A 14,221-nucleotide genomic window follows, 5' to 3' on the forward strand; every position below is an offset into this window, starting at 1 on the left:
ACATTTAGTATGGATTTCCATTATGCGACACTTGTTTTGGATCATTGGGCCAATTACGAAACTCTATTATTGGCTTGTTTTAACAAGGAAGGGTTCGGTAAGTGGGCCTTAAACAAAAGGAAAAGAACCCAAGCCCAAAGGAGTTAAAAGTTTGAAACAAAAAAAAAAAAGGAAACCCTAGCCACTTGTTCTCATTCCTCTTCTCCTTTTCCCCTTTCCCTCTCTTGTTGAAGTCGTCGGCCACCCCCCCTCCACTCGGACTCTCCCTCTCCGACACAGCAGTACCGACGGCAGCCATCTCCGGCGGACACAGCAGCAGCAGCGGCGGCGGCAGCAGGTGCGGCGTCGAACAGCAGCAGCGCATGACGGGTGGCGGCGACGTGCGGCGGGCAGCGGCGGTGTGCGACGATTAGCGGCGGCGCGTGACGTTCGGGTAGCTGCAGGCGGCATCGATACACGCGGGGTTGTGTTCGCGGCGTCCTTGCTCCGATTCAACAAGCCTAACGACCTCGAACAACTTAGATCCATGAAACCCGGTAACTTTTCTTTGACCCACCTTTGTTCGAAGTTAGATTTGGAGTACCCACACCCAAACGAAATCGATTTAGAATACCCACACCTAAGCGAGGTTGTTTTGTAGCAACGGACATTGAAACGAAGCCATTGGAGATCGTATTGGACGCTTTTCGCTGCTGCAAAAACGTGGACAGCAGCGTATTAGTGGTGTTCGGCGATTATCTACATTCGTTGAAACCCGATTTACGCTACCCACACCTATACGAAGTCGTTTTGCGGTAATGAGCCCCTTTGAACCCTCTTAAAGTTGTTTTTTGAAGGCTGAACGGTACATTTAAATTGTTGTATTTTTCTGTTTTTATGCTTAGGTGTGAGGCCGACGCAAACTTAAAGACGTGGTTGTGTAAGTAGCACCAGGGGGCGAGTGTGTGCGTTAATTAGCGTTGACGGAATGATTTTGATGCTGTTTTTTTGTTAAAATAATGTAATTGAGCATGTAGGGATTGTTAGATTTGATTTGTGAATTTCTAGCGATCTTGTTGCCGTTTTTCTAATATTGAACACCTTTGAGGAGACATGTCTTCTGTTCTTATTGTTGTAGGTGACTAGTAGGTTCTGAATAGTGGTAGCTAGAAGTAACTGGCTCATGACGTTTTGCAACTGTGATGTAAATGAAATGCTCGCGTTGTCAAACTGATAATTTAGTTTATATTGTCCTGGTTGCGAGCTGTTGGATGTATTTTGTTTATTTCGAGGATAAGTATGCTTGTAAACGGTGCAGAGATTTAGAATGTGGGAAATTTACCTGCAGGTGGTCATGGGAGGGTTAGCGAAGTGGTGAAGGGTGAAGGGTAAAGGGACGGGTTGATGGTCCGTTAGCTATGGGTGTTCTGACCTGAAAATGTTTATGAATCGTTTGGAGGTTCAAAGCGTTGAGTAGTGGCCTTGGGAATAAATGACAAGGCCAAAGGTCAAATTCTGTAAACAAGTATTGGGGTCTTGGGAATAAATGTCAAGGACCAATACGCTGGGAAGTCATCGGTACCTTGGGGATAAACGGCAAGGACCGGTGCACAGTTCAGGCCTTGGGAATAAATGGCAAGGCCGAACGTCAAGTTTCTGGAGAGGAGTATTGAGGCCTTGGGGATAAATGTCAAGGGTCAATACGACTCGAGGAGTTAGGCTTGAGGGATTAAAGTAGAGTGGAGCTTGCGAAGTAGTGGTGCTAGGCCTTGGGAATAAATAGCAAGGTCGAACATCAAGTACTGTAAAAGGAGGGGGCGCGGTAACTTGGGAATAAAAGTCAAAAGCCGTCATGTCTCGAGAAGTTAAGCGGGAAGTAACACAGGGGGGTGTAGAGGAAGGTTTAGTACTACGAGACAAGGGTTAGTGAAACATGGGTTGTAGTTTTGGTAGTTCCGACGCATGGTTGTGTTATGTAATTGTCAAGTTATTGTTCATTATTTCTCGCTGCCTATTTAATTGCCTTGCTATCGTTTTATTCTATATGCCGTGACTGTGAGCATGATTTTTGTGCTAGTTAGGAAGTGCTGCTTACGGAGTACCTTACGTACTCACCCCCCCCCCCCTTTTTACCCTTATATGTTTTCAGGTGTGAACAGGGCCGACCGCAGTGATGACGTGGAGAGGGCTTGACCGAGGAGAGATCACTAGCCTAGTTAGTGAGGATAGAGGGAAGGGTCATTGGGTACGAGTAGCATTGAGATTTATGTTATAGCTAGGTGCGAACTGAGGAGAAACTTTGTATTCATTGAAACTACTTTAATTGTTATGGATGTTGCTAGAAAACACGTCACTGTTGCCGTTGAGGTTGACGTGTACAGTTGTTTCATTTATTAAGAATTTTTGCAACTGAGGCGGATATGAAATGTTTTTCCCTTGGTTTTTAAATTGCCCACGGAGGGCGAGTCCTGACATTTTATGACAGTTATATTTCTGATAGAACGTATGGGAGTCGAAACTTTATTTCATTTAAATTATTTTTCCAAGAAGGTTGCTTATCTCGTGTTTAGAGTTAAGGTTAGCCAGGTGAACTTTAGCGTTGCCTAGGACGATATATAAGATCCTGGGGCGTTACAATTTTTGACATACGAGGTATATATAACATATGTTTTCTCTCTCGTTTATCCCTAATGTTCACAGTGTGAGTTTCATGCTCGACCTCGTGTCGTCCAGGACGTGGCCTCCCTCCGAAAGGTGTTTCATGGTTCAATATCGAGGTGAATGGAGATAGTGTTCATAGTAAGTGGAAAAAAGACGTGTGACAACACATCCTATGGTCTCTACCATTGGTTTGCACCGTGAGATTTCATACATGACCTGCGTGTCGTCCTGGAGCGACCATCCCTACGGAGGGTCCATTGTATGAAATCGATACCAATGAAAACTCCAAAAATGGATAAGGGTTTCTTAGATTTTGCTCCAATATTTTCCTTCCCTATGGCAGGATTATTGGAGCGAATTCTGAAAATGGTGGGTCACACTTACAGAGAGTAGTTAAGCTAGTTAGCATTTTTTTTTACCAAATAAATGAGGACTAAAGATTACAGGAATAAAAGTTATTATGGTGTAAATTTAGTTGACGTCTCAATTTAGTGAAGAAGTAATTGTCTGCCCTACTACGATTATTGCTCTAAATAACTGAAGCGTTGTTGCAAAACAATTTTGTTAAGGTGCTTAATTACTTTGCTAAAATTTGATTGTGTTTAAAGGATAATGCATTAAACTAATATAAGTTTTTTTTTTTGTTCAGCATGGGTACTTCTATAATTGCACTCTTAGACACGGATAAACTTAACAGCAAGAACTATAAACAATGGAAATCGAGCTGAAACACTATACTCGTTGTAACGCCCCAAAATATTTTACACTATTCTAGGTAACGTTAATTAAACCCCCTGTCAAATATTATCTCTAAACCCGAGATAAACAACTCCCTGTGAAATATTTATATAAAATAAAGCTCCAACTCTGTTCAATACGTCAAAATTAACACAAAAATAATACATCAACTCTATAAATTTTCAGCCAAGCGTCCTCCGTGGACAACACCACAAGGCAAATCCATTATTCCAACTAAACGAACTCAACGACTAGAAGAAAATAAATGAAACACCTGTCCCGAGTCAGGGTAAACAATAGGTGGGAAATTCCCAACAATCAAATAGGACAAGTAGTCTATTGCTAAACTAATAATGCCTAAATCATCAAACCTAAGCTAAACGAAGATAACTACGCAGCCTATGGTCCTCTCTTGTCATGTCTCCTCCACGTCATCGCCATGGTCGCCAACAAACTCTCCGCCTGAAAACAACAATTGTAGGGGGGGTGAGTATATAAAATATACTCCGTAAGTAGCCCTCACCAATCACACACAAACATCATGCTCAAAAGCCATGAAGAACACATACACATTCATGCTCTATCATTACATCATACAATCAACCATAGACATGCTATATAATTACATTATACAATCAACCATAGACATGCTCTATAATTACATTATACAATCAACCATAGACATGCTCTATAAGACTCGATGCTAACCACACCCATATACAATCAACTACCGTTCAAATAACTCCCTAACACCTCAAACACCTCTATGTTCATCTCAGCTAATCAAGCTTTCCAAGGCTACTTTGTTTGGTAGGGTCGGCCCCTGACCATTTTTACCCAGAGTCCCGACACTACTGCATCGACCATCGACCATTTATACCCGAGGCCTCGATGTCTTTTTAACTATTGGCCCTTGACCATTTTTACCCAAGGCCCCAATAGTTTTCCTTCCAAAGGACTCCTCGCCCCGACCCTTGCCATTTATCCTCAAGGCCTGACACTCATCAACCGAGGCTTGGCGTTCGACCTTGCCATTTATCCCCAAGGCCTTGAACTGTGCATCACATTATGTTAGTCCTCCAAGTCTAACTCCTCGAATCGTATAGACCCTTGCCATTTATCCCCAAGGCCCGACACTCATCTACAAAAGCTTGACGTTCGACCTTGCCATTTATCCACAAGGTCTTGAACTGTGCATCGACCCTTGACATTTATCCCCAAGGTATCGACGACTACTCAACGTATTGGTCCTTGACTGCCACCACATCAAGACCCAATACTAATTCAACAAAATAGAATCACCGTGCCGACCCCCGACCCTTTGTACCTGGAGCCTCGACACTCATCTCTACCAAGTTGGGGTATCGATCCCCGACCTTTGCACCTGGAGCCTCGATACCCAACTAGTGACATGCCAGTCTTTTTCGCCCTGTTAGTTTTCCTTCCAAAAGACTCCTCGCACCGACCCTCGACCATTTATACCCGAGGCTTCGACGCTCATCTTTATCCAATGTTGGCGTATCGACCCCCGACCATTTATACCCGAGACCTCGATACCCAATTAGTGACGTATCAGCCCTCGACCATTTATACCCGAGGCCCTGACACTCACCCATTCACTTCATAACTTTCATAACTCCACATATCATTTCTAGCCTCCAACCAGGATTTCAGTACTACTTCCCTAATAACACCGACCACCACAAAGCCCATCAACAACACAACCACTAGTATGATTTCAATGCATCACGGATCTCAAAAACACAAAGTTTGACAACAACCAACCTGCTCACAGCATAGCGCACACAAAGCTTCAACAAACAACTCTGACATTCTTCACATAACATGCTTTTCACAACATAACAAATCCTAATCACTTCCAACCATACAATATCAGTAAGTTCCTAAAGTTGCAGACAACAAACATGAATACCAGTCATATACATATCCAATATATAAAATAACTGCAAGTTACAATAACAGCATCGACCTCACAAACCTGTCCAACAATTAAAATAATAAGAGAAACATGTTTATAATGTAAAATCAGCAAGAACAACTTCTATCAACACACAGATCAACACACACACCCGCCCCCGTGCTACTTACCCAAAGTCCCAAAGCGCTACTAAGCTCGTCGAAGGGTTCCTAAATCAAAAAGCAAACCAAACTTGATCAGATTTCATGTTAGAAACACTTAGTTTGCATAGAAACTAAGTTTAGATGATCTGTTACCGATTATCTCACCATAAAACCTCTTGGGTTAGGAGTGGGTCGTTGTCGAATAAGCTTGGCACTTCAAAACTGAGTTCGAAAAGTCTCGGGCTTGCTGGTCCTATGCCGAAAAGGAATGGGTAACTCAAATCAACCTTCGTTTGAGCGTCGGCAAGTGTCGAAAGGATGCCGAAAGGGTTAGGTATCATGGATTTGGCTTCAAACACCAGTGGGTATCAATAATCCAGCTTCGTACACGGGTGCGTAAGTGCCAAAAACTACTGGAATGCCACTGTCCACGAAATCCAACAACGGAGATGCGCTACCGATGCTACTGTGCACGTTTTAGGTGGCAGGGACGTTGCTGCAGCTGGAAAGCACTACAAACCACTGCGATACCCGTTACAATCGCTCCAAATCGATGCTACTACTCTAGGTGACTGGTTCGGTGACGAAAACTTCGAGTCTACCTGAAGACGCCACAGATCGTGTGGATGAGGGGCGCGACGCTGAAAACCACGCCTGGTCGAGGCTACACCGTCGCCGAAGACCGATGCTGCTGTAGCTCGAGGAACGCCGACGCGATCTGTTTTGCTGCGGTGGGTCTTGAACATCGATGCTCCATATTTGTCGGGGGAAGAACGGGTCGTCAGACCTGCTCGAGAAAGCGCGCCGCTCGTCGCCGTCGGAATGCTCGAAATCGCGCTAGAGGAAGTCGAACCTCGAGCTGCAACAGAACTACACCGTTGCTGAAATCGTGGTCGGGTACTATCGCCGTTGGTTGCTGCTGCTGTCGCGTCGCCGTCGTGTGTTTCGTGTGTTGGGTCGCCGGAGCTACAACGGCCGGCGGTTCAGGGCTGGCGGCTGGGATTGATGGAGGGAGAAGAAGATGAAGATGGGGCTAGGGCAAGAGGAAGGGAAAGAGATGGAAAAATAAACACTAGGGTTTCCTATTTTACCCTTTTGTTTTCTTTTCTTTTAAAATTCCCCTTTTTTATGTTTTAAAATCAATAACCTAAATTCTCAAATTTTAAAAGAGCCCAACTAAATAACATGCCGACCCAATCACAAGAAGTCCAAAATCACATTTTATTTCTTAAAGTAAATCCCACAATGATCCCAAAATAAAATGATTAACTTTAACATTAGAACACAAGAATAAAGTCCAAAAAGGGAAAATTAGAACTCCAAAATTATAAAATCCAAGAATTAAAATTATCAGCTTTGGGAAAAATCCAAAGGCACTAACGATATCTTAAAAATAAACATACTCGAGAACGCGGGGCGTTATACTCGTGATAGATGATCTTAGGTTAATCTCGTAAGAGGAGTGTCATTAAGCTTCTGCACCCAACGCCGCCATGGCGGTGCGCAACACTTATGATAGATGATCAACACCGTGCAAATTCTAAAGACACAAGAAATTGCACAAGAAATGGGAGATAAAGCTCTCAACCAAGCTAATGAGAAAACTCACTTTTCATTAAACTTCAAATTGTGTTTACAACAAGACATCTCAAGGCTATATATAGCCATCCTAGCAAGCCATATGAAAAGTCTTAAGCAAATGAAAAAACTTGTAACTTACAAGAAATGAAAAGACTTGTAAATGAGAAGACATAACATACAAGAAATGAAAAGACAAGCAAATGAAAAGGTTAAGAACATGGAAAGCCAACCAAAATAAGTACAATCTCGTCCATAATGAGGGATGTGAGTGTTTGACTTGGTTTTTGAATTGAATGAGTTGACTTTGACTTGTCTTGATGGAGTTGACTTTGACCTTGACCAAGTGGATTTTGACTTGCCTTAAAAACACTTAAAAATGCATAACTTGCACCAAATTGAAGTGCATAGTTCCAACTTCTTGCACATCTTCCTTTTTTTCTCTTGTCGAGTTCAAGAACGCTTGGACACGAAGTAGCAAAGCTTGTTGAAGTTTCCTAGCTCTCGATCTTGTAATCGGTCCATGAGGCATAACAAAGGTAGCTCAGGTTCATATCAAAAGGCAAGGCCAAGGTTGCAAACAAAGGAAAATGCAACATGGACGAGCATCAGAAACGCAATCGACCAAAATACATGGCCGATAAGAAGAAAGCCAATGAAGGTAAATATGATTGACTTGTTTTGGAAACATTTTTAGTGGAGAATGATGGTCTGCCTTGATATTAGATCCAGGAGCCACTAATCACGTTTGTTCTTCGTTTAAGGGAATTAGTTCCTGGAGGCAGTTTAAGCCGAAGAGATGTCTCTCAAGATTGGAACAAGAGAGGTCGTCTCAATTGTGGCAGTAGGGGAGCTTGAGTTGTTTACAAACAATAATTTGTATATATTATTAGATAATGTGTACGTAGTTCAAAAAAATTAAAAGGAACTTAATTTCAATTTCTTGTTTCTTAGAACATTTGTATTCCATTTGTTTTAATTCAAATGAAGCGTTCATTTTTTTAAATGGAGTGAATATTTGCTCTATTAAACTTGAAAACAACTTGTATGTGCTAAGATATACCATAACTAAAGCAGTTTTAAATATCGAGTTGTTTAAAAATGATAAAACTCAAACAAAAATGTAAAAAGTCTCTCCTAAAGAAATACCCATATTTGACACTTAAGATTGGGTCAGATTAATCTCAATAGGATTGAGAGATTTGTCAATAGTGGCCTTCTAAACGAGTTAGAAGACGACTTTTTACCACCATGTGAATCTTGTCTTAAAGGCAATACGACTAAAAGACCTTTTTATTGGAAAAGATTATAGAGCCAAAGGGCCCTTAGAACTTATACATTCAGACCTTTGTGGTATGATGAATGTTAAAGCTCGATGAGGGTATGAATATTTCATCTCTTTTACAGATGATTATTAATGGTATGGTTATTTATGCCTAATGCAACACAAGTACGAAGCCCTTGGAAAGTTTAAGGAGTAAAAGGCCGAAGTTGAAAATCAATTAGGTAAAACCATTAAAACACTTCGATCCGATCAGGATTGAGAGTATTTGGACGTGAGATTCCATGACTATGTGCTAAAATATGGAAACACGTCCCAACTCACAGCCCCTGGTACACCTCAACAAAACGGTGCATCAGAAAGGAGAAACAAAATCCTGCAATACATGTTTTGATCAATGATGAGCTATGCTCAGTTGCCTGACTCGTTTTGAGGTTACGGAGTGGAGACTATGGTTTACATTTTGAACGTAATTCCATCGAAGAGTGTTTCTACAAAACCCGTTGAACTATGGAAGGGTTGTAAAGCTAGTTTAGTCACTTCCACATTTGAGGATGTTCGGCACACCTACTTGGAATAACCAAAAGAAATTGGAGCCTCGTTCATAAGTGTGCGTATTCGTAGGTTACCCTAAAGAGATGAGCAGTGGTATCTTCTTCGATCCTTAAGAAAGCATAGTGTTTGTATCGATAAATACCATTTTTATGGAAGAATACCACGTTCGAGATCATAAACCACGAAGTAAGGTAGTGATAAACGATATTTTTTCAAGAAGCTACAAACTTAGTGATGCCATAAATGAATTAATATTTGTCCTTCTTCTTAGCTTTGCGAATTTTGTTGTTCTAATTTTGGGTTCTTTGTCGCATTATTAACTATGATACAACATCGCAATCAGAAAAAGTACAGAAAAGCAGCAGACTGACAGTGACAGTGACAGTGACAGAGCTGTTAAAAAGGGGAATTACCACAGTAATTGAAGAATCACCTAGAAGTGAGAGTTGGGGGCCCATAGATGTTGTTTGTTGCCCTAAAAAAAAGGGTATAAAAGCAACATTAAAGGAAGCATCCAAACAGACTTTTAACATCAATCATCTCTCACTTCAAAACATTCTCCCAAGAAATCCAGTTCATAAAAAGACAAGAAGAAGGTGGAGTTCTGAAGATGAGCTAGAGCAGAGGAAGAAAAAGAATACCACAAGGAGCTTGTGATGCCCCCCCCCCCCCCCCCCCCCCAAATTTTACTACGTAACAAGATGACGTCACGATGTTACCTATTCACCCCCCTTCCCCCTTTCCATCCAAGACGCGAAACAGTTACTTTATAGATAATCAGAAACTCACAACACAACCAATCCCTAAAAGTTCATGGCCGCTTCAGTGGCTAGCAATCCAATTAAAATAAAACAACCATGTGGTCCAGTAATCCCAAGTGCATCAGTACTCGAATAACAACAATAATCGCAAAATGTTAGTTTGCCTATGAAGAAATAAGAAAAAAAGAAAATGTTTCGTGGGTCAACCCAATGTCTAGTACACCCCTAACTATAAGTTTCTAACGCTGCTCCCCATGAACGGCAAACCCTGCCATCCTAACCAACACAACTAGTGATCCCTCCTCGGTCAAACCTCCTCCACGTCATCACCACGGTCGTGGGCCCGGTTCGCACCTGAAACAATTAAAGTAGAGGGGGGTGAGTATATAAAATACTCCATAAGTAGCCCTCCCTAACTAATCACCACAGCATGTTCGTAATCACAGCGACATCAAACTCAATAGTAAAAACAACAACCAGGCAGCAAAAGGTAATAACAGTAGATAGACATTCTCATATAAGCATCCATACACCAGGACTCCTAGGACCCCGACTGCACGACCCGCTAGCCTTTGACCCACCCGAACTAGAATCTGCTCTCCCCTCTACGTTAGTACCTCAAGTCTAACTCTTCGAGGCGTATCGGCCTTTGAAATTTATCTCCAAGGTACCGACCTACCTCTATAAAAGCTTGGCGTTCGACCTTGCCATTTATTCCCAAGGCCTTGAACTGTGCATCAGTCCTTTACATTTATCCCCAAGGTACCAATGACTACTCGGCACTTTGGTTCTTGATATTTATCCCCAAGATCCCAATACTCATCCATAGCAACTTGTTGTTCGGCCTTGTCTTTTATCCTCGAGGTACCGATGTCTGTCGGTGTATTGGTTCTTGACATTTATCCCCATGACACCAATACTTCTTTATAGAAAACTTGGTGTCTGGCCTTGTCGTTTATCCCCAAGGACTTCTACCCTCGAAGCCTCGACATTCGGTAGGAACCTAGCAACCTCATTCGTTGCCCACGAGGCCACCACACCAGTACATCCACTTTCATTACACGATAAACCACGCATTCAACCCCTCCAAGACAACCTGTAAGTTACCCTCACTCCAAGTCACAACAAAATTTACCAGCATACATTTAATCGTACCAAACAAAACACTACCGAACAGCTCGCAACTAACAACATAAAACTAAGTAGCATACGATCAGTATGTGCATTTCATCTCAACATGTTTTCAAACGTCATAGATCAACCCCTTCCAACCACAATAATCAGAATTTCCCAACCACATTCAATGACGAGAAACCATGCATGCCCATAATGTCTAACAATAGAATTAACAACATGTAACTCAACAGAAATCACTAGGCGATCACAAAACCAAGGCTAACAATTACTATATGCACGAACGAATTATTCTAACTAAAAATCAGCACAAACCAATCAGAACTGCCCAACCACAATCAACGGCGAGAAACCATGCATGCCCATAATGTCTAACAATAGAATTAACAAACATGTAACTCAATAGAAATCACTAGACGTTCACAAAACCAAGGCTAACAATTACTGTATGAACGTAACGAATTATTGTAACTAAAAATCAGCACAAAACCATTCCAGTAACATTTAGCAACTCACGCACTCGCCCCCTGGTGCTACTTACCCACTGCTATGCTTTTAGATCTTGCGTCAATTCAACACCTAATCAACAATAGACAAATAAAAATAATTAACACAAAATTTCCAGCCATCGAAATTCAATATAAGGGGTCTTGCGACGTCCGTTACAAAGAAAAACGCCCTTGTCTAGGTGCGGGTATCTCTGGCCTAACTCGAATAAATATGGGTTGCATAAATCGAGCTCCTAATGGTTATGGGTAAGCGCCGAAAGCCAAAAACTGCTGCTGTCCAAGCTACTGTATCAACAAAAAACTCACCAAATCGATACCCACTCGCGAGGGGAAGGATGCGCCGCCGGAAACACCCCAGAACCGATCCGCCGCTGCACTGCCTTCACCTACTGCTACCCGACACCGCGCGCCCGCCCGTTGTTGCAAGAAATCACGTGTCCGATGCAGTTCGTCGCCACGCACCGCTGCTGCCCTGAGCCGCATGCTTGCTGCTGTCCGAGCCGCGCCGCCTGTTGCCGTTCACCGGAGTTGAGCGCCGCTATCGAGGTCGCCGGCCGTCGGAGAGAAGGAAAAAAATTGGGGGGGCGGGGTGTTTCACGAAAAGTGGTGGGTTTGAGGCTAGGGTTTCCTCTTCCCTTTTCTTTTGTTTTGAAACATAAAACCCACTTGGGCTAGGGTTTTTCCTTTACCTTTCTTTTGTTTAAGGCCCACTTACCCAATCACTCTTTATTAAACAAAACCAAGCCCACGAATCAAGAAATTAGAATCATATTCCAACATTCGTAAGCTTATTTATAACCAATAATAGAATTTTGTAGTTGGTCCAACGACCGAGAACAAATGCCAACGAAGCGGGACCCTCGCTAAACAATAATTAAATAAGTACCTACACGCAATTAACTCACAACAATTTCCGCTGCAGTTCAAAATAACCGAAATGCAACACTTCAGTTAAATAAAGATAAATAAATAAATTAAAATTAAAAATAAAAATAAATAAATAAATAATAAAAAAAATTTTAAGAAAGCAAGTCCCGAGACTCGAGGGTAAGCTAACCTGAGTAACGCGGGGCGTTACAGAGCTGAACCTTTCAGCTCCTTCGTTTAACTCTTGTGCCCACTTTCTCTCTGTATCACTTTATTGATTTTTGTTTCTCTTATTTTTCCCCATGACTATGCGTAGCTAAACCTATTTGTAACGGGGAAGGGTTGTGAACTTTTTTTGGAGCTAAATACTGTGCTGTTGGTATTAATGATGAATGAGTTTTAAGTTGTTGTGCTAAATCTCATTTTCAGAATGCTTGATCACCATTGTTGGAATATCTCTTTGTTAACTCTTGAAAAAGTGTAATGAGGAGTGATAAACTTCAGCTTGTCCTAGATTATGCTTGTGTTAGAGACTGAGTGCTTAGGAATAGGACTCACCTAGCATGGCTATAAACTCCTTTTAATTACTGTGTAAGTGTGTTGATAAACCCCAGCAGTAGAAATCTGGCAAACCTGGAAAGGATCCACGTCTGTTTGGCCAGTACACACATTATTAATGCTACAACATTGTTTAAGCAACCAAGGAAAAGACACACCTAAGCCTTCTCCTTTACCTTGTTAAAATGAAGTAATCAATCTTACTCATTAATTACCATTTTGTTAGAAGTTATCGAACCTGACTGTGGTGTGATTTACAATAGTTAGTGTGTAGAGTAGTTCTTTAGTTTTTGTGACATTATGTTCATTATGAGTTGACCAAGGATTGTTTGATTTTATATTTTAGCTTTCTCGAAGCATTGTTAGAGTGTGTAGGCAACATTTCCCCGTGGATTCAAACTTTTTATTACTTTCTATAATGACAGTGTACACTTGCACATAAGGATAAATTTTTGCTCAACATACCACCTTATACGGGAGATACTGCAACGAGGGGATGTGATCATCACGAAGACCGCTTCGGAGTACAACATTGCTGTCCTTTTACGAAGGCGCTAACGGCTAAAGTGTTTGAGGGCCATCTAGAAAGTCTATGTTTACGAGCATTGTACGATTAGTATAGGGCAACTGGGAGAAATGTACTAGGTATAGTGTATGTTCTAGTTTATTGTATTTGTCTATTTTGCTATATAATGATGTACACCCCACTAGAGTTTAGTTTAGGTGGGAGTTTGTTGGGCGCGTTGCCCTAAACTCGTAGTTTGTAATTATGGAAAAACACATTTATATTCAATAAAGTTATATTCATTCAATTTGTTGTTGAATTCATAGCATTGCATTGTCCAACAGTAAACTAAACATCAGAGGTTGTTATCATGTAACCGGGACAATATATATACGGCGTATTGTGGGGTGTGTTGCCCTAAACTCGTAGTTTTTAATTATGTAGAAACAAATGTATATTGAATAAAGTTTTATTCAATAAATTTGTTGTTGAATTCATAGCATTGCATTGTCCAAAAATCCAATAAACTAAACATCCAAGGTTATTATCATGTAACCAGGACAATATATATACTGGGTATATAATTGATATATCCCTGATATACGAGGTATATATTTGATATACCCCTGATATATAAGTGGATAATGTCCCGCGAATAACCTAAAGGGTTTATAGTATATGGATAAGGTTGGGTACCTTATCCTGGCAACACTGTGGATACGACCCACTCTGTAAATGTTACAGGTGACTCGATGCAGGTCGTTCGTGTGGAGACATGCGAGTGGGGGTATCCTATACAATGAGTTTGTATAAGACCGGACTGCGAAATAACCAATCTTTACATGTAACACCGTTTAATAATAGATTGCTTGATATGAACCAAGAAGCTACCTTTGTTATGCCTCATGGACCGATTACAAGATCGAGAGCTAGGAAACTTCAACAAGCTTTGCTACTTCGTGTCCAAGCGTTCTTGAACTCGACAAGAGAAAAAAAGGAAGATGTGCAAGAA

General features: G+C 41.4%; 1 protein-coding gene and 2 long non-coding RNA genes across 3 annotated transcripts; 1 reads left to right on the plus strand and 2 right to left on the minus strand.

The window, feature by feature from the left end:
• Positions 1 to 22: 22 nt before the first annotated feature.
• Positions 23 to 2,507, plus strand: LOC148213115 (uncharacterized). The gene is made up of 5 exons (XM_088123238.1): positions 23 to 97; positions 182 to 536; positions 641 to 794; positions 885 to 919; positions 2,129 to 2,507. Exons 1-5 carry the CDS (start codon positions 23 to 25, stop codon positions 2,170 to 2,172), a joined length of 663 nt encoding a protein of 220 aa, XP_087979364.1. The 3' UTR covers positions 2,173 to 2,507.
• Positions 2,508 to 3,442: 935 nt separating this feature from the next.
• LOC148213116 (uncharacterized) lies at positions 3,443 to 6,554 on the minus strand. Its single transcript, XR_015791321.1, has 3 exons — positions 5,626 to 6,554; positions 5,488 to 5,526; positions 3,443 to 3,840 (listed from the first exon to the last, which is right to left on the minus strand). It is a non-coding gene; the product is annotated as an uncharacterized LOC148213116 (long non-coding RNA).
• A 3,106-nt stretch (positions 6,555 to 9,660) lies between these two features.
• On the minus strand, positions 9,661 to 11,886 carry LOC148213117 (uncharacterized). The gene is made up of 3 exons (XR_015792122.1): positions 11,586 to 11,886; positions 11,312 to 11,349; positions 9,661 to 9,990 (listed from the first exon to the last, which is right to left on the minus strand). It is a non-coding gene; the product is annotated as an uncharacterized LOC148213117 (long non-coding RNA).
• Positions 11,887 to 14,221: the final 2,335 nt, after the last annotated feature.

The sequence above is a fragment of the Momordica charantia genome (genome assembly GCF_013281855.1).
Source record: "Momordica charantia cultivar OHB3-1 chromosome 1 unlocalized genomic scaffold, Mcharantia_2.0 BLBB01000001.1, whole genome shotgun sequence".
In the NCBI taxonomy this organism is placed as follows: domain Eukaryota; kingdom Viridiplantae; phylum Streptophyta; class Magnoliopsida; order Cucurbitales; family Cucurbitaceae; genus Momordica; species Momordica charantia.